At 41.8% G+C, this 20,809-nt stretch overlaps 1 protein-coding gene across 1 annotated transcript; it reads left to right on the top strand.

The window, feature by feature from the left end:
• Positions 1-71: 71 nt before the first annotated feature.
• ZRSR2 (zinc finger CCCH-type, RNA binding motif and serine/arginine rich 2) lies at positions 72-20,029 on the top strand. The gene is made up of 11 exons (XM_086880012.1): positions 72-3,288; positions 5,043-5,122; positions 5,260-5,356; positions 5,652-5,760; positions 6,071-6,157; positions 8,456-8,494; positions 10,592-10,707; positions 13,708-13,921; positions 16,193-16,248; positions 16,429-16,538; positions 17,198-20,029. Exons 1-11 carry the CDS (start codon positions 3,104-3,106, stop codon positions 17,683-17,685), a joined length of 1,581 nt encoding a protein of 526 aa, XP_086736138.1. The 5' UTR covers positions 72-3,103; the 3' UTR covers positions 17,686-20,029.
• The last annotated feature ends 780 nt before the right edge of the window (positions 20,030-20,809 follow it).

Below are 20,809 nucleotides of genomic sequence, written 5' to 3'. Positions count from 1 at the left end.
GGTTGTCACCAAGTTTTATCAGTGCTCATAGAAGCAGACAGTGTGTGAGAAATCATTTAGCTCTCCAGACAGTTGTGCAGGTGGGGGAAGGATGCACTCACCAGCATTCCCATATAGCGCCTCGGAAAGGGCACTTTGCAGTGGACAGCACCAAGGACAGCCCACGGCAGGGCTGGCACTGAGAGAGAGCAAACAGACACCTCCAGCATGGGACAGGGCAGGAGGATGGTACTGCTGCCAACACTTCATCGTCACATTTATTATATAAACAACACGCCAAGAAGCATCAATAAAAACTGACCCATCCCAAACACACTTCCTGGATGTCTCCTACTTAGCACGTATTTTCTGGGTCCAGCAAACCCATGCTAGTGATTTGACTGCCATTTCCTCATGTTCTCTTATTTCTGTTTGCATTATCCAGGGCAAAAAAAAAAAAGAAGAAAAAAAAAAAGAAAAAAGAGATTTATAATTCCATGAGGAAAGGCACCACTCTTCTCCTGGATCATAGGCCAATATTATAGTGAAGACAACTTTTACATAATCTGTATGCTTATCAAATGTATTTTTCTTTTTTCCACAGAGGGCTTGGGCATACAACAGAGAGTGAACCCTTCTTATCTACTTATGTCAGTCTACAGTGGCAGAAAATACAAGAAATGGAAACCAGAAGAGCCACAGGGAAAGGAAGTTGAAATGTGTGCCAGAGTCACTGCACTTCAACATGGAGCTGCTCTACTGTGCATGCCCAGTCTGTGCATACACCTTGAAGGACACACAGAGATTTAGAGCACAACATGGTACATGCATGGTAGTTGCTCCATGGTACTTAACTACAAGTTGTAAGATAAAAGTAAAGTAAAGTAAGTAAAAAAAGTAAGATAAAAGAGCTATTCCATACAGTACAATCTGTGCATCCAGTATTGACCTTCTCATTGACATTCTCATAATGGGGTTCACGTGGTATTGGACCATAAAGGAGTATTTTTCTTTAGAAAATATGGAAGAATGAATTCCACAACCTGAAGGCTGCCACATAAATAAACTATGCTTGTGAAGGCCTGTGGTCTATTATTCCAGTGTAAGGAATAACAGCTACTGACTGGAATACAGTATAACTTTGGATATGTGAATGGCTCTTGCCTGGAATTGCCACATCTCTTTCTTTCTGACACTGTATCAATTAAATTGCATGGAAGTCTGCACCTGGGCTTAAAGATCAAGATTATATGTATAATATGTATAAATTAATAAAAAACAAACAAAATTGAGAAAAATGCAACTTTCATTCTTGTTTTGAAGAGAATGACAGCTTTTTCCAGAATCACTATGGATATCTGTAATAGCTGTTTTGTGTTTTCTTACAATGAGACTCTACTTTTAATTGCTGAAATACGTAAGCTTAAGACGGTGCCTTCCCCAAGAACACCGGAAAAATGCCATGATGAAATGTAGCATACCAAAGGAAGAAATTATAGAATTTTTCAGTTTAGACTCATAAATAGCTTAAAGGGAGGTTAATATTATGGCAGTTCCTCTGTTGATGGAAAGATGAAAGTTATAATTTCCTAATGAAATAAGATTATGAAACATATTTTGTTGGTTTTTTTCCAAAACTTTCATGGGCGTCAATGGTTCATCATCAATGGTGTGTTAAATGCACAATACTGCCATCTTCTGTATCCAAGAAACAGCAAATTATGTTATTTGACATGTATGTTCTGCACAAGGAACAGTGCAAGTACTACTGATGACAACTCCTTCGTTTTAAGAGCGTCTTGGATCTGGCACATGGTTCAGTAACAACAGAGAGGTCATGGTCTGAATACTCATTGGTCAAGTGGCAAATGTAGCTGCTGACAATAGCAGTCACATGCTTGCTTTGAATAACTTCACTGAGCTTCAGAGTAAGAAAGAGGATACTCATTATGCTGTTAATGAACAGCAGAGTCAATTAGTCAGATTTTGACAGAGCCTGCTGTGGTGTGCTTCACCGTCAGCAGCTCCGGCTGTTTCTGCAGCGTACTACCTCCAGGATACAGGAAATAAGCTCCTACACTGTGGTTTAGGAGAATAATTTAGACCTTAATCAACAATGTGCATTATTAATAGCTATGCAAAACATGCCCAAATGAAAGCTACAAACACACTGCCTCTGAAGGCTGCAATCTATCACTCCTGTCACAAAGGAATTGATTACTGATAACTTGTGTATTTCCACCCATCATACTCATGAGGGTCTGTGTGGAATAGTTTCCTGACATGAAACGCGTTTATAATCAGGTCAGGTACTATGCCTCAGAGACGATGATGGGAATACATCAGCAGTGTGAGCTAAATTGATCAATGTACCACTCTGGTGTGCTGCTGCTGCACTGGAGCTGACTTCCCGCAGCTCTCAGAGGCTGTGGGGCAGAGCAGGCACACTCACAGCAAAGGGACGCACTCAAAAGTTCACCTCGTGGCAGGCACTGAACACCCACCCCTCTCCCACACACAGTTCCCAACACAACCAAGACAGCTCACACACAGAGCACAGGCTGTGGGCACTCAGGTACTGCCATGTGCAGCTACACCCCAGGCAAGCTCGGACAGCACTGCACAGGCACCCAGCTACGCAACAGGGCTGAGAACATCACACACAGCCAGGAAAGGCTGAGGGAATTGGGCCTGTTCAGCCCCGAAGACACAACTGAGAGCAGACCTCACCAACACGTATTATATCAAAAGGGGGGTGTCAGAGGATGGGTCCAGCAGTGGGCCATAGTCTCGGTGGTGCGGAGCAATAGGACAAGAGAAACGGGCACAAACTAATGCACATCAGCAACAACTTCTCTACCCTGTGTGACCAAGCACTGGGAAATATTGCCCACACAGAGTGCATAGTCTCCCTCACGGGAAATATTCAGGAACCGTCTGGAAACAGCCCTGCGCCCTTTGATGGCCGTGTTCGAGCAAGGAGGTAGGAGCAGATGTGGACCACCGTGGTCCCTTCCAACCTGACCCAATCTGTGATTCTGTGATTACGGAATATTCTGTGCACTCCCTCGCTCGTGGTCTTTTGGAGATTTTGGTAACTGGAGCTCCCAGCTGCTGCCTTTCCATGCGCTCGGTGCCGCACGGGCCCCGCCGCCCCTCAGCCACGGCACCAGAGCGCGCGCCCGAGCCCGCGCGCGCCCGCCGGAACCGATTGCGCGCCCTTCCGCCGCGGAGTCACGTGACGTCCCGTCTGCACAGCAAGATGGCGGCGCCCATGTTAGCGCCCGAGCCCCCCCTGGGGAAGCCGAGGTGAGGCCGCGGCCGGGCCGGGACCGGGACGCCCCGGGGCAAGGGGGAGGGTCCGCGGGTCCCTGCGGAGAGTCGCGGCCCCGTCCTGGCCGGGACCTCCAGAGCGCACGACGGCCGCGGCTGAGGCCGCCCCGTGGCCGGGCCCGGCAGTGGCGCAGCTCCGCGCGGCCGTGGCCCGGCGGGACGGGGGGAACCGGGCTCCGTGGTTCGCGGGACGGGAGCGCCGCCGCGCTGGGGGCAGCGAGCGGGCCCGGAGGCGGCGGAGCCGCGGGCGGGGGGCGCTGCCGGTCCCGCCCCCGGCCAGAGCCGCGGGAGCGGGGCCGCCGTGGCCGCCCGGCCGAGCCCGGGAAAGCGGCGGCGCTGGCTGGTGTGAGGAGCAGCGGAGGCGGCTGCGTGTGCGTGCCCGGGCTGAGCCCGTCCAGCACCGGCGCGGAGGCTGTGGGCCAGGGCAGCCATACTCACAACGGGATTCCCCGGTCGTGGTGTTTGCCAAGGCCTCGCTCCGGTGTCGTGAGGCTGCAGGGAGAGGCGGACCCCAGCCCTGGAGCGGCTTGGGCGCCGCTGCTCCTTGCGTGCCAGATGTGTGCCCAGCTCCTCGTGTGCTGGCATGGGAGTAAGGGGAGTTCCTCCGTCCCTTCCTTCCTTCCTTCCTTCCTTCTTTGGGAATCAAGAAAGGGAAGTTTCCAGGGAACTGGGAAGGAGCTTCTCACTTGTCAGCCCCAGGCACCTACTGAGGGATACGGTCCATTTCAGGCAGGGACACGAGGTGAGAAGCGGCCAGGCTGGCCGGGTCAGAGGCAGAGGGCCCAGGTGGGGACATTGGTCTGTGCGGGCAGGTGCTGCTGCCGGGTCAAACACCGTGGTGTCACCTTGGCACACACAGGTGTGCAGGTGGTGAGGATGTGAGCAATCCTGAACAGGATTGGAGATGTGGGTGAAGTTTTGGCTGGCTGAGTTACACTTGTGGAATCTTTTAAAATTACACGCTCCAAAAGGGATAGGTTTCCATCTCCCATCAGCATTTGGTGTGGCACAATGACTAGAGCTGAAGATAATCCCTCCTTCCTATTTCTCCATTATGACCTGCTTAAGAAGAGGAAAGGTAGAATGAAACTTGACAGAAAAGAGCTTGATGTGAAAAGGCTTTTAGACATTAGAGGCATTTTAACCATAGTGAAAACATGGTGCTGCTTGTAGGCAGCTGTTCAAAGCTGTCAGACAAGCAAGGAAGAGTCTGGCCAAGCTTCTGTAGCAGAAGAGCAGTACTGAACATTGTCTGTGGGGGCTGTGGAGTGTGTTTTGTTAGCTGTGCATTGAGACTGCTGCCTGTGGAGAATATCAATGGAGAATAGAAAGGATGTGAAATTTCATGTCCTGTAAAAGAAAGACTAGAATGTGCTGAAAGGTGTACCAAAATTGTAGGGTAAGAGATCTTCAAGCTTTCCTCTCTTATCTAGTGAGCAAGTTTCAGGAGCTGAAGGAGATTTCATGGAGTTGGTGATGTCAAATACTGCAGAGTTCAAAAAAGATGAGACCCCCTCTGTAGCTTCTTGCTACTGCCCACGTGCAAGTCTGAATGGCACAGCCACAGATTTACGGATTTCATTGTCACATCAGATGCTGCTGTTTAGTTACTGTTTCATATAAATGCCTGTTAATTTTGCAGTTTGTGGAATTTTGTATTGGTGAAGGAAATTAAGTGCAGGTATGGTAGATGTTTGGCTTTAACATAAAAGATATTTTCTCATCTTCAGCCATCAAAAGTACAGAGCTATTCTGAAGAAGGAGAAGAGGAAAAAAAAGCGGCAGGCACTTGCCAAGCTAAGGGATTCAGGTAACTGAAGTATTTGGCACTGTCAGTGGAACTAGAAGTGATTTGTTTTTATATTTTGCTTAAAGATATCATTTTGTGTACCTGTGTTGGCTGTAGCATGCAGTTATGCAGATGCATTGAATTGTGTATTTTCTCAGAAGCTGCAGAAAAAGATGAATCTGTGTCTGAGGAGGAAGAGGAAGAAGTGGAAGAAGAGGAGGAAGAAGAAGAAGAAAAAAAACTTGAGGCAGAAAGGTGAGAAATATAGAAAATTGCATATATGAAATAAACACTTTCGTAATCAATTCCGTTTTAGTACTTTGAAAAGTTTGAATATGTTCTGAAACACAATCTTTATTTAATATGTCAGGCTATACAGTCCTTTCTTCTAAAGCCTGAATGATTCCTATGGAATTTTCTGCTTTAAATAAGATTAGATAAGCTACAGTTATTGCGGTAGTAAAAAATTTGAATTGTATTTATGACAGTTGCATCAGTTGTGGGTAGTCCTTAAGTTGGTGGTGTAACTGGTGTCTGGTTTCTTTGGTAGACAAAAACTACATGAGCAGTGGTTGCTGAGAGAAGAAAAGGCCCAAGAAGAGTTCAAGCTAAAGAAAGAAAAAGAAGAGGCTGCAAGAAAGCGTCAAGAAGAAGAAGAGGTACAAAGATGTAAAACTTTACAGTTGTGCTTGGCAACAAGGTAGACTTAGTGTAATGACTTTTATTATTTTGTGATGGACTCATGTTTCATAATGCTCGTGTGTTTGAAAGCATAGACTCTCTACTCTTTTGTATAAAGAAGCAAAATTGAAAAGAGAAGAAAACAACAACTCTTAAAAGGGTTTTTGTCGGAGATTTAGTTGCTTGTGACTGGATGAAAACTTAATGGTGAAGGAGTTGTAATGCAACATGGTAGTTTTGACTTTGATTGTAAAGTATTGTTCCTTAATTTATTTTTTTATTATAAAGAGGAAGATCAAAGAAGAATGGGAAGAGCAGCAAAGAAAAGAGAGAGAAGTGGCACAGCAGAAGCAACAGGAGAAGAGAGAGAGAGAGGTGATTCCTGGTGGTGGGAGGATATACGTGTTATATATCATATCCTGTGACATGATCAGATGCAACAGTTACACACGTTGAAGAGGCATTTTGTTATAATTGGCAAATGCATTAATTAACCCATTCTGTCTAAGTTCCTAAACCATTATTCAGTCTTAAAGAGTATCCAGGGGATCCATACACTGAAGTGTAACTCTTGTTAATGCATCTGGTTGTTCACAGTATGTAATTGTTTACGTCAGGTAAATACAAAGGTACTGTGTCAATGCAGGTTCTGATAAGTGCACTTTCTGCATCATGTATTAAAGATAATCCTTCCTTAATGTCCCAGTTGAACACAGTCAGTCCTGAAGAAAATGTCCAAAGAGGATATGGAATATGGAAGTACACTGCTGCTGTTCCTTAACACAGTTCTTAATCAAAAGATGTGTTACAGCTCTTCTTTACCTGACTCATCCAACAGGACGTATCTTTTTTCAGAGCTCCTTGGGTGGAATAAAAAGTTATATTGAAGATGCAAGTCATTGATAACATTTCTGTTAATGATACATTCTTCTTAAGTTTCAGAAGTTCAGTGCCCTGGAAATAAGATGTCCTATAAAGTAATCCAGTGTGAGGACTGGCCTCTTACTGCCACTGAAGAGTGACCGCAGCTTTCTAGGATCTGGTCATATTAGATTTTCCATAATCACAAAGTTTCCAGTCATTTCACTGGAAAATGTCTTGCAGTTGTGTCTGATAGGAACAGCAGGAGAAGAGCCATGAGCAGACAGTTCTGATTCTCTGTAGTTAATAGCTGGTTGTGCCACTGATGATGTAACACTTGAATGAGGGATGCCAAAGAACAGCAGTTAGTGTATTTCCTCTTGTATTTCCTTGTATTACTTCCTCTGGTGTTCAAGTGTCCATTTCTCTCTTTGCAGAGTAGGCAGAGAAAACTCTGCTCGTGTCCTTTATTTAGGGTTGAGATACAGTTTGGAGAGAGTTTAATCATGATAACAGCAGGATTTTATTCCTCCCCTCTGTCCTTGTGTCTGGGTTTGCCCAAGGCCTCAGTGGGATAACTGGTGTCCCTGAACTAAATGGAAGCAGCTTTCTTTTTTGTTTGGTTATTGGATTCTTTGCTTGTGTTTTTCTGGGTTATTATTTATGAGGATACTGAGTTAAATTGGCTCATAGAGGGCAATGACAAGCACCCAAAGGGAAACTGATTGCCAAGCTAGGAGCAGAGCCACCCATTTTGGCAACAGAAAGTTGTTTCATTTGTTTTGCCTGTGTCTTGAAACAGCAGTTTATTCATATTCTAACAGTGATACAAGTGAAAAACTAATCTCCCTCCCTAAAATTAAGAAGTAGATTTTCTGGTTTGATGGGTGCAGGTGGTTTGAAGCTTTTTTGGAGACATTGAAGGAGTAGTTTTGTCTTTTTATTTTTTTTATTTCTTTTTTCTTGTTTGTGTACTTTGGGGAGTTTTGTTTGTTCTGCTTCATTTTTCTTTATTAGGGTGGGTACTATCTGACATCCTTGGTGATCAGTACCAGATGCTGTCTGGGTCCTCATCTTGAATTGAATTTTTAAATTTTTATTTGTTCTTTGTAAATTTAATTATTTATCTTCCAAATTAAACCAGTCCTAGCATATTTTCTAGTATTGATATGTTTAAATGTCTTTTTTTCTAGGAAGTTCATAGAACAATTTATTAGAAGTAGTGTGTAGCCAGTTTTGGAGAGTGGTATTGTTTTGCTCAGCCCACTTGGAAAAAGGAAGGGAAAGTATATCCTCATTGCTTTCCTGTATTTGGAAGGCAAGATATGGTTAACTTATGATGTTTAAGTTTCTTACCAGTTACATGTCTTGCCTTAACAGAGGCTCACTAATCATTGCATTTTTCTGTCTTTTCCATAAAATGTGCAAGTTAAAATATTTCATGCAGTTAAACAATTATGGACTTACCTGTAACCAGGCAGTGCACTAGAGCAGGAGATAGATTTAAGCATTGATGATAGTGATGATAGTTCAATGATAGTTTTAAAAAAGAAAATTAAACTTTTATGTTGTCTATCATTTAGTTTAGAAAACCATCTACGTGAAGGTCTTGTCTGATGTATCCTTTAACAGCTTTGTAGTATCTGAATTGCTACAGAGCCAAAAGTAAATCTCCTGTTTTTAAAGCAAACTCCATCACACTTTCATTATGCATAATCACTGAGCATTGTAAATTAGGTTCTTAACTAAAGAAACCAGATGTTTTGCGTGTCCTCAGGGTTTTTACTAGTCCTGTGTTTGCACCATTTATAGGCAGCTGTGCAGAGGATGCTGGATCAAGCTGAAAGCCAGGTATGCTCAGAGACTTTCTGAAAAAAGAACTGAAAAGTAATTTAATTTCCATCAAGTGTTTGCCTTCTAGCATGCTGTCCATCTGCTCTCGAGAACCTAATGGCCTGAATAAATTTAATATATAGTGGCTTGCATGAGCTGTAAACAATTATTTACTGGGTGGAACATAATTAAGCATATTTCTGGCTGGTTGGTGGCAGTGCAGTTGTGCATGCTGATGACTGTTCCGGAGGTCTGAGTCAAAATGAACCTGGAAATACTGCTGTGTGCTGTTAAAAAACACTATGCATGATGGCTTATTTGTGAATTGTAATTCTAAATAAATCTGTCAGTCCTGGGTGGCAAGATAAACCTATCTTTTAAAGCAGATGTCAGGCTCTAAATAAGAGGATTCAGTGGTAGAGGAGGGCACAGATCCTTAAGGAAAAGAAAAAGTGGGGGAGAACCTTGACTGTTTGGATGCCTGGAAGAGCATGGATCTCAAGCTGGCAGTGTGTAGAAAAGAAAATTGCAGTTTTCATTTGAATCTTAAAGATTGCCTTTAAAGAATAATTTGGCTTTTTATCCCTGTCACATGGTTGAACTTGTGAAGATTCTTGCTCTGATTAAACCACTGCATGAATCTGAAAAATAAGTTTTAACCTGGTTATCCATTGTTTATTGACTGCCATAAGCTACATTTGAGTTAATTTGGTTCCAAATAATGTTTAAACAATTCTTTAGGTAGGGAATCTGTTTCAGAAGATGGGTAGGAAACTGGTTGAACTGCTGCCTGCCCAGAGCTCAAGATGCATTAGCAGTTGTGCCTGCAAAGGAAAAGTCAGAAATGTGGTATGTTAGAGACTGCATTAGAGTATCAGTTCAGGGTTCAGTTACTGCTGGCATAACAGGGCTGTTCTGGTGATAGAAAGTTATGTCTGCAAGTCGCGAACAGAATTGGTAGCTGGGTCAAATGCTGCTTGTGAATAAAAAGAATTTTCAGTTGATTTAAAATGAGAACTCAGGCCAGGCAGCTTTACAGACTGTTTGGTTAGAATGAAAATTCCTTTTTAAATATGTGTCTTGGTTGTAGTCATTCAAGGCTTGCAACCTGGTTTTGAATTATAAAAATCTTAATGACCCAAGATTAGTACAGACACTTCCAGTGCTACCTACGAATTTAATGTTTTTTTTTAATTCTGTCCTTTGGCAGGTTACTTTTATTTTAGCCTTTTTTAGATGCACATAACAGTGATAATGATGAGCTTACTGAGCTTTGGGCTGTTGCAGAGAAAAATAAGTAAATAGTCCCAGCTTTCTCTCTGTCAGATTTTGTGGTTTTGGCTGGGGTAGGGTTAATTTTTTCATGGTGGCTAGTATGGGTCTTCGTTTTGGATTTACATTTAAAATAGGGTTGAAAATGTGGAGACATTTTTGTTATTGGTGAGCACGGCCTACACAGACCCAAGGCCTTTCCTGCCAAGGCTTTTTCTGCTTCTCATACTGCCACACTGGTGAAGAGGGAGAGGGTGCATGGTTGGTTGGGACACAGCCAGGACAGGTGATCCCAGCTGACCAAAGGGATGTTCCAGACCATCTGACATCGTGCTCAGGATATAAAGTGTGGGAAGAATGAGGAAAGGGAGGACATTTGAAGAGATGGGGTTTGCCTTCCCAAGTCACTGTTACACATGGTGGGGCTCTGCTGTCCTGGAGATGGCTGAACACCTGCCTGCCCATGGGAAGCAGTGGATTAATTCCTGGTTTTGCTTTGCTTGTGTGCCTGGCTTTTGCTTTTCTTAAACTGTCATTATTTCAATGCATGACTTTTATATCTTTTACTCTTCCATTTTCTTCCTGATCCCACTTGGTGGGGCTGTGAGCAAATGGCTCTGTGGGGCTTGGCTGCTGGCTGGGGTTAAACCATGACACAGGTGTATAAAGTGAGACCCAAGGCACAGGGCAGCTTTGAAAAAAAATGCTTTAAATAGGCTCGGCTTGCCTTGTAGAAACATAATGCTCATAACTGCATGTGAATTCAGTTGTTAAGTTTTATTTCTGAAACTCTGTTTCTTTACTATTTTCTAACTTTTGTCTATTTTAATGTTTCTTCCACAGCTGGAGAATGGTGTGAGTTGGCATAACCCAGAGCCCCCAGAGAATCTGGGAACAGAGAAGGATAGAGCGAATTGCCCATTTTATATTAAAACAGGTTCCTGCCGATTTGGAGACAGGTAATCCATTGAATTTTTACCAGGATAGAAGTGTGCTGGGGAGATAAAAAGGAGGCAACTTAATTAGGTCATAAGCAAACTGAGGAAAAATTGCTGCATAAAATAGTTCTGTGTATTTGGATGTGGATTGAGAGCAGAGCATTTCCTGGCTGGAATTGAGCTATATATTGTTATGGCATGTTACTGGTGTTGCATTCTGGTTACATTGGTCAGACTTGAGTTTTCCTTAGCTTAGACTAATGCACAGATATAGTCTGACAGAATATATATGGTCTGTTAATAGGACAGGTCTGATATGTCAGATGCTATTTTTTTATATTTTCTGATTTGCACATGTTCAAATCCCCAGGGGACTAAAGTAAGTTAAGGTAAATCTGCACATTTGGGAAAGTTGTCAGGTAGCTTCCAGAGTTCTCGCTATTTAAATGTGGGATACATTCAGTTGTGGTTCTGCTACACTGACAGGGTACCCTTATCTAAGGAGGTAAGTGTTGTAAAAGGAAAGAACAGAGAAGCTCATCAGGATAATGAGAGATGAGCAACACCTCTGTACAGTGACTGACAAGTCCAGACTCTGCTTTCAAAGAGGGGGATGGAAGAGGACTGTGGTAGATGAACAGCAAACTCAGAAGTAGGGTGGGAATGATTATTTGCAGTTTAGTCAGGTGTCTCAGAACATTTACCAGCTTTGAAAAAGAAAATACTTTCTCATATGAAACAAATGGCAAGTTTGTTCCCAGAGGACATAGAGGAAGCCAGAAGTATAAATGAATTTAGGGACTACATGTTTATTGGTGACCAGGAACAATGATGTCCCAAATACAGCTTCTGGCTTGAAAATGCCTGATTTTATTTTTTTTTAATTTGTTTTTTTTTGTGCTAAGGAGAAACAACAGCTTAGCAGGGAAGGACTCTTATATTTATTGCATGAACCCTCAGCAAAAACTTAAGAGGTTATTTTACTAACTTGTATCACTGAAACATGTGTGGTTTAGCTATTGTAGTTTTCTTTATCCCGGGAGTAATTTGTTCCACTGTGATGCATATTGTGGATAATCATAAGATAATTCAACTATATGGAAGCTTCAAGTTCACATCTTCTTTTTTTCTATTCTGAAATATGTGTTGAATTCCATAATAAAAATTTCACCAGCATATGTCACTGCAGACAGCATTTTTTTCAGTTGTCTTGGTCTTTGTATCTTTGCAGGGTTTTTTTGTTTCAGTGGTCTTTAATGGAGATAACCTCCATGGATTATTTATGGATTGCATAAAATTCAGTTTTGCTTTGAACTTTGCATTTGAACTATGAATAACCCTTGGAAAATAAGTATTGAGAAACTTCATATTCTGCCCTTCCTCTTTCATCCCTGTTGATCTCAGCTACCTCTCTTTCATCTTCCTTTTTTTTCCTCACATACCTGCTTCCTTCATAATCTGGTCATTTTAATGTCTGGTGCTATCTGCAAGTTGAAGGACTGGTACAGCTAGGGTAGAACTGGAAGGATGGGTTGGAAGATGTGAAAAATTAAAAGCCAGTGTTATCAACAAATAACTGTTGAATCTTGTCAAAGCTCATTATGTCCTGCAGAAGCTAAAACTAACTGAGTTTACCAATTTCACCAGTAATTCAAACCCTAACATTTTGCAGTAATATGGGATTCTTGGGTCATTCATTTTCCATGGGGTTCCTTTTTTTCTGTCATGTGAATATATAATTTTGTGTACAGATAATATTAGGTGGGTTTAATATTTTGTGTTCTATTATTGAAATTGAACAGCAAAAGGAGGCAGCTTCTAAAATGTAAAAAAACAATAGTCATCAAATTAATGGTCTCCTGGTTTAGTTTTGGCTTTGGAGATTTGATTTTTTGTTTGTTTGTTTTTATTTGGTTGTTGTTGTTGTTGTTTGCATTTTGAAGTCTAAGGGGTCAACCAGAAGGTGAGGGTCCATTTCTGACTGACTGGGTGTAGAAAAACTTCCTAGCTGAAGTCTGGGTTGTAATTGTCCATTTTGAGACCTGACCTCCCTTGCAGTTCATCTGTGCTGTCCAGTGACATAAAGAGACTAGACTAGTCTGGATGTTTTTCTCATCATGTCATGAAAAGGAGGAATGTGTTGGAGAGTGCATGACCCAGTTGCTTGGGGACATACTGAATGGGAATCATAAAGCACAGTGAAATAAACATGGAGAGCATCTGTGTTCTTACTGAATCTAAAGGTGTCTAGGGGAGAATTGTATTTCAGCATTAGCAAGGTAGCCTGAATATGATGGATGGTGAGGGAGATCTAATACTTTTATGGCTGCCAAGAAGATGCAGATTAAGATTGAACTGATTTAGAAGAATTCTTTTTTTGTTTGAGTTTTTTTTTTGTGTGGTTTATTTTTTTTTAAGGTTTTGTAGGGGGTTTTGTTCATTTTTGGTTTGCTTTTTTTTGTTTGGTTTTGTTTGTTTTGGGGTTGGTTTAGTTTTGTTTTTTTTTGTTAGAAGTGGAAAAATACCAGTCTTGTATGCATCCAGGTGCAGGTGTAAATGTGCTGTTCTTCCCTTATTCCTGCTTTCCACCCCCATATGGTAAGAACAACTTCAGTAAAAGTTGTTCAGTTTGCAAAAAGAAGAGCAGGGACTTGCTTTAAAATCTCGTTATAGAAAGACTCCTGACAATATTTTAAGCCCTTCAGAAAATGGGAACACCTTAACCCTAGCAGCCTAAAAGAAATTCAGCCCTCACTGTGACACTGGTATCTATAGTTTTTGTAGTTCTGCTTTCTTAAGCAAGAATGTGTTTGTTAATGGCATTAAGGAAGCCTTAAGGTTATGTACAAACTCACTCCGAAAGATTTGCTTTAGTAATTGAAATATCTTGATCTTCCTCTAATGGAATTTCTTTTATAATAAATGTAACTGAAAATGACAGATATTTGAAGCTTCAACAAGTTTATCTTCTGCTGAAAGTGCCAATCTTTCCACTTTTCTTTCTTCACTACACCTGTCCAGATGTTCTCGCAAGCATAACTATCCCACATCTAGCAAGACACTGCTCGTGCGAGGGATGTTCATCACTTTTGGCATGGAGCAGTGCCGGAGGGACGACTATGACACAGATGCCAGTCTGGAGTACAGTGATGAGGAGACCTACCAGCAGTTCCTGGAGTTCTATGAGGATGTGCTCCCCGAATTTCAGAATGTGGGGAAGGTGGTTCAATTCAAGGTATGCATCTAAGTGCGGTTTATGAGCCTTAAGAGAAATCTGGTCAGCATGCCCCAGGTAAACCCTGTGTACAGTAGGGAACTATGCAGTGTCCTTACAACAAACTGTGCATCTCTCATGTCACCTGGAAACTTGTCACTGTTCTTACAGAGCACCATCTTACTCTGGGTGAATCTTTCCTCCCATTCCCCTGAAGTGTTACAAAGCTTGTACTTCTGTATTGCACGCTCCTCAACAGTCCACTTATCTCACAGTCCTTTCTTTTCTTATCCTGTGCTAAGCCTTAGAGGATCCATTAAGACTGGTAGACAATATAAAAATATCTGAGCTACTGTATTTGGGCCTGAGGAATGAAATAGTGGGGGTATTAAATGTATTTGGAGTGTACACCTAAACAGTGTAAGTTCAGGACTGGCTGAATAAAATAAAATCAGATTACAATGAACTGAAAATATAGCAGGTATTTCAGCAGGAAGAATTATAGAAATGTAAGTTACATAAATGGTCTTGAGATTCGTCATCCATCTTTTTTGTGCATTTGGTTTGCTCAGTGTTTTGTACTGATTTTTTCCCATTTATATTGTTACTTCTTATGGGGATAAAGAGGGATCTGTAAATGGAGACCTCAGAGATGACTGATGTGTATTAACAGTCCCATGTTGCCCCAGAATTCGCAGCTTGGATGTGCAATCTCCTTGTATCAGAATCTATTGCAGTTTCCCTTTCCGCTTGCCATTCCTGAGTGGTTTCCTGCAGTCACCAGAAGGCACATGGTGCCTTTTCTTCTTTTGTGTTCATCTACTGACAGCTGCCTCAGGACTGAGATGGCATTAGCATTTCAAGCAAGAGGAAAGTAGAAAGAGTGAGTTTCCAGTAGTTGTATAATGAGCTTTATAGGTAAGAAACCTTCACTTGTTTGGAGGAGTGGAGCATCCCCTCCATATTTTGACTCATGGAATAATAGTTGGTTGTCCTCTACTAGAAGACAGGATGCAGATTCCCTATGGAGCATGGATTGAAAAGCCTTTTCAGCAGCATCAGGTCCTTGGCTTTGTACTGTCCTTCTGTGCAGGTATGCTAAGCTGCACCTGCTTGGGTCCCTGTGACTGTTAGTGTGGCATTCCTTGGCTCCTGAGGCAATTGTGCAGCAGCAAGATGATTCTCATGCACATTTTCTCTGCATTAGAGATTCTTCAGAATGACATGCTGGCTTGCAGGGATCTTAACTGTGAGTGAGCTGAGACTCTGACCATTTAGAATCAGATTATACACATCTCTTTCAGCTGACTTCCAGTGTAGCCCAAGGTTTTATTCTGGCTGTTTTTTTCTGGGAAGCTGCTCCAGAATCTGGAAGATCCTGATAAAACACTACCCTAAAACACTATGGCTCTTTTCCTACCCAAAAATGTCTATGGTAAAATCATTCTCACTTGTTCTTGTATTGACACTGTTTATCTCTAGTTTGACTCCTTATTCTGAAATACTTAATTATGCAAGTGCTTGTTATTGTGGCCCTTTGCTGCTCCAGCATACAAAGAGGTATTCCCCGAGGGTCAGTCAGGGTTCAGGGATGAGAGAAGCCACTAAACCTTGTTTGCTGTGGATTTTGGAAGAGGCCTGCAAGCAGCAGAGGCTGGAACCACAGTTTGCCCTGGAGAACTGGGTTCCACCTGCTTGGACCTGCCTGTCTCAGAATTATTTGTAACTAGCAGCATTTCAATTTTCAAAGGTAATTTTTGTATTTTTGAGAGCTTTAGATATACTTTGAATGCTAAATCGTTACAAAAAAAGGTTTTTCAGAACTGTACAGTGAGAAATGGCATCTTCAGCTTCTCAATCCGATTTCACAGGGATGCAGTGAAGATGCGTTGCTCTAGAGTCTCTTACTGTAATGAATCTCACATTTCCACTTGAGGATACTACTAATTGTCAGAGCAGGATTTGGCTGTTGCACAGTAGGGCTGGCCCAGACAAGTGCAAGACAATGGATTTCAAGCTCTTTTGTGGACTAGGTGAAGCCAAGGTCCCAGAGTTAATCAAAGCATAATGCTGGAAACAGTTAAACATAAGCCAGAAAGGCTTTCTTTATTTTTTCTTTTTTTTCCTTTTTTCTTTTTTTTTTTGGTTAACACTAAGTGTTGAGAAAAACGTCATCTCTAGGTTGATATGGATGAACTGTCATAAATATAAGAATTGCCCATCTCAGAATGTGTGAGCTGCTGTACAGCATAAACCTCCCACTGCTCTAACTTCATGTTTCCATCCCCTCAGGTCAGTTGCAACTATGAGCCTCACCTGCGAGGAAATGTGTACGTCCAGTACCAGTCGTAAGTACTCACAGTCTTACCAAGTGTTAGAACCAAACTCTGGAGCTGAGTAATAAATAAGAAGTGTTTGTATCATCCATGCAGTTCACTTTCATACTGTAGTGGGAGCCCAAAATTGGTAAGGAGTGTCTGAAATGATTATGTGATGGTAATGCCATCTGTTACTTTTACTTTTTAAAGGGAGAAGGACTGTCAGGCAGCTCTGGCTCTGTTCAGTGGACGATGGTATGCAGGCAGACAGCTTCATTGTGAATTCTGTCCTGTGACGAGGTGGAAAACTGCCATATGTGGTGAGTCTTGGGAAAGAAAATACGTGAAAGAGTACTTACTTACTCATGGAAGTGAAAAAGAGGGATTGGGCTGTTGCTTTCAGATCTGCCTAATGTTGTATTCATTTCTGTTTGGAAGACAAATATGCTAACTTGATTGTGTAGATCCAGGAAAGAAAGGGAGTATTACACCATGTCACATAAGTGTCTGAATTGTTCTAGTGGATTTACCACAGCCTAGAAAAAAGGTTTGGATTCTAGCTTTGGAAATAATAATAATAATCTTAAGGTGGAAGTCCAGGAAGTACTAATTTATCTACTGAGAAGCAACAGCAGTTTCTGGACTATCAACAGGTCTGAGGAGTAAATATAACATGTGGCTTATCTAGATTTACCTTCTTACATTAAGGTAAATAAAATTTAATGAAATTAAATGAAAAGTTAAGTTTGTTCTAAGCTAAAACCAAATTTTCATAGCTGTTAAAAAGCTAATTCTAAGAAAAGTACACAATGAAAATTAATATTGTGTGAGTTAAATTGATAGGTGGTCAGATGCATGTTCTTCTGTTTGGAGAAGTAAAATTCAGTTTATTACTGAATAATTATGCCAATTGGTACGTAATGAAGAAAGAGATTGAACAGGTCTGGTTCATAAAAAAGCAAACCCTAATCTGTTGCAGGCTTATTTGAAAGACAGAAGTGTCCAAGAGGGAAACACTGCAACTTTCTTCATGTATTCAAAAATCCAAACAATGAGTTTTGGGAGGCCAATAGAGACATACGGATTTCTCCTGAACGGACTCATCAGTTGTCTAAAAACTCTGAGAGGAGAAACAGATCGAGCCATCGTGACGACTATTACAGCCGGTCCAGGAGAAGGGGCAGCCCGAGCCCTGACCATTCCTACCGCAGAAATGGAGAATCCGAGAGAAAAAAGAATCGCCGCAAAAACAAGAGGCGGCGCCGGTCGGGGAGGTCGAGAAGTCGCGAGAGGAGGAGGTCGCACAGCAGGGGCAGGAAGAGGAGAGGCCGCAGTCGCAGCAGGAGTCACAGTCGGACACGCAGCAGGAGCAGGAGCAGGAGCAGGAGTTCCTCTCGATCCAGGAGCAGGGGTAAAAAGAGATCAAGCAGCAGAGGAAAAAATAGTGAAACTCCCAAAACAAAGTGAGAATTACTTTCAGAAATCACTAATTGATAAAAATAGAGCTGACAAAGAAATCTTCCCAATAGGGCACCAGATATATTTGAATTTCAAATAAAGTGTTCTTGCACATTAAAATGGTTCTTCCTAATAAAGGAACGTAGTTTACTGTGTGCGAAGCTTGAGAAAATTAAAGTTTTAAGTCCTATAGAAGGTGTGAATGTCAAGTACTCTAGCTACTTGTCTCTCTGAACTGCTGCAACACCTGGATGCACACTGAGTATAAATAGAGAAGTGAAGCCTCTTTGGTATATGCTTATTTCTGTTACGTGTATGTTAAGTGTTTACTGTTCCTGTAGGGAGTTAGTACAGAACAGCCAGTCTGCAGTAAATTCACACCCTGGCACACTGCAGATCCAGGGCTGTGTAGATGACTGCCATTTGTATTTTTCATCTGTTTATTGGATACTGCTTTCTAGACAAAAAAAAATATAATTATTTTATGAATTGGAGAAAAGGGATCTCAAAGACATCACTGTTTGATTGTACAATACTTGCCCAGTAGGAGCTCTTTGGTCATGAGTGTTGGATTTTTCTCTGCCCTGACTGAGCTGCTGCGCTGACTGCTTGTAGGGATTGCAGTAGACTAAAACCAAGTAGAAAGTACACAGAGAAACAATCAGTTTATTCAGTACCTTAATCCCCAAGAAAGAGTGGAGACCATGAAACTGTAATCCTTGAGTGAGGTTAGAAATACTTGGCATACCTCTTGGTTGCACACCATTTGCAGGTGAAAACAAGCTGCCTGACTTGTGCAGGAGAGGTGGAAAGTGTCCATCTGGGAACCAAAGATGTGATTGGAAGGCTCAATCAAGATGGCTGCAGAGTAGATGAAGAAACTGAAGGGTTTATATATGAAAGAATACTTTATGGTTTTGGGAGAGGAGGACTTGACTTAGAGCCTTTTTAGGTTTATTTTACAAATAGTTTAAGGCACCCTACTCCCTTGCTTTCCTATGGCCAAGGTGAAGAGTAGGGTACATAAAAATGAAAGTATTGGGACAAAAACCTTGAAATGACAGCTACATTAGCGAAGTACCTGCAGTTAGACAAATCCTTATTTTTTCCTTTTATTTATAAGATATGTGCTGTTAGATGTACTGTATTTTACTTGGCTTATCTTTGGGTTTTAACTTGGGCACCTCCGTGTCCTCAGACACTTGGAGAGAGCTTGTGGCACCAAAGGTGAGGTGCCCTAATGGTCTGTAGAGATACCTCCCTGTCTTTAGCCTCTCCAAAGAACTGGGCTCCTGCCTTTAGAGAACCGATCAGACCCCATGGGTTAGAAGCCTGAAGCAGGCATGAAGTGCTCCCAAATAGGAATTTGTTACAACTCCCAGCAATGTAACATAAACTCCCTTAGAAAATCTGAGTATCTGAACTTTACCAACAGCATTCCTCACAGCAAGAATGTTTTTCCCCAGGATAGTTAAGATCGAGTGAACATTGCTTCTGGACAGGATATATGTATATTTTTGCTTTTCTAAATGCATAGTGCACTTAGCATGCTGATGATATGTTTTTTCCTTCTTTCTTCATGTGTGACTTGTCCAATATGGAGTAATACAACAAAAGTGACGTTCAGTTCAAACCCGATTTTCACTATATATTGTCATAACTGTAGGCAGAGCTGTAGCTTAGTTAATTTGATTAAATGTTTTAGTTATTAACAGATGTAGGAATCGTAATTAATTAGCATAACTTTTGAAATAACTTTTTTAAAAGGCATATTTCAAAGGATAGACAGCACTAAGTTTTTAATTCCATTTGAGAAATTTGTTACTGCCAGTTTCTTATAATGCACCTTTTTCTCACCACACCTTGGAGACAAATTTTCCCTGAGGTTTCTGTTTTTTTATAGATGCTCAATTGTCTCGCTGGGTCACTTGCACCGCGTGTGGCAAACTCTGGTTCAGTTTGCCACCAGCAGGCTGGTTCCATCCTCCATTCCCTGGGGCTACCCTGCTTCCCAAAGCTCTCTGGGGGGAAAGCTGGCTTGTGCCTGTGCAGACACTGTGCACCCCAAGTCACACGGCCAGATGTCACAGAGCATTATCCCAGCAAAATCAGCTTTCCAGCTCAAGTAAAAGTGGTGGAGGGGGTGGTAGGAACTTGTGACCGGTCAGGTGAAACCAGCAAACCAGGCCTCCATGAGATTAGAAACTAAGTGCCCACTAAGAACCATGTGAGGATTCCATGGGTAATTAGGCTCCCTGTCTCTCCACAGTTTTGCAACAGGATTTGGGAAGCTGAGTGGCTGTATTAAAAAAAAAAAAAAAAATAAAAAAAAATAAACTTGCTCAGAAACGCATGTAAAAATTTAAATATACTTTATTTCTGCTTCTACAATGGCTGAAACTTCAGTTTCTCTTGAGGTCTGGACCCAGACGTGCTGGCTGTACCTGTGCAGTGTAGGACTGGTAGCTGTGATTGCCCTTCACTTTCACACACCATCTGTTTATTACACAGAATTTGAGTGCTGTAGATCTGGCATTTAGGTTATGCATTTGTTAGCATGAAATCTGGGATTCCACCAGTTTTCTAACTTTGGAGTTCGTATTTTTCAGTATTGCTTCTCTGCTTCATAACCTTAAGTAGTGTTATATGCATGGTTTTGTGTTTCCTTACTATTATCTGAGTGTGCTATTTTATTCTGGAGAGAAAAACAGACTAGAAGTTTTTTTAATGTTAAGCTTAATTATTTTCTTTCCCAAAGGGAAAAAGCCCCAGAAGAACACAGAAAGGATTTAAATTTGTAAGGAACAGCCTATTCCCATTGTATGTTATTCTGCATATTCCACAGAAAAGGACCTTATAAAGTGGATTAATATGAACCAAGTTTTATTTTAATGACTACTTAAAAGCAGCAGCTTTCAAAATCCATTTATTCAGTTGTGAATTCTGCAGGGATCACGGAGGTGCTTTGGAGTAATTCTGGCATTTTCACAGAGGTTCAGGGTGGCAGAGCCAGGGCCTGCCAGATACCCCACTCCAGTCAGGATGGGGAGCAGGGGCTGCTTCTGCCCTTCAGTGGAGGGGGAACAGCCCAGCCAGGCAGCAGCACAAGGGGCAGAGTGGCAAGGCAGTGGGA

Source organism: Cyanistes caeruleus, chromosome 3 (assembly GCF_971803275.1).
Source record: "Cyanistes caeruleus chromosome 3, bCyaCae1.hap1.1, whole genome shotgun sequence".
NCBI classification, from domain to species: Eukaryota; Metazoa; Chordata; class Aves; order Passeriformes; family Paridae; genus Cyanistes; species Cyanistes caeruleus.
The sequence above is the reverse complement of the archived record's forward strand: the minus strand, read 5'-3'. Positions and strand labels throughout refer to the sequence as shown.

Coding starts and splice junctions, on each gene's coding strand:
- ZRSR2 (XM_086880012.1), top strand. CDS start 3,104: ATGCGCTCGGTGCCGCACGGGCCCCGCCGCCCCTCAGCCACGGCACCA. Junction 5,761..6,070: donor AGCGTCAAGAAGAAGAAGAG/GTACAAAGATGT, acceptor TTTATTATAAAG/AGGAAGATCAAAGAAGAATG. Junction 8,495..10,591: donor TGGATCAAGCTGAAAGCCAG/GTATGCTCAGAG, acceptor TTTCTTCCACAG/CTGGAGAATGGTGTGAGTTG.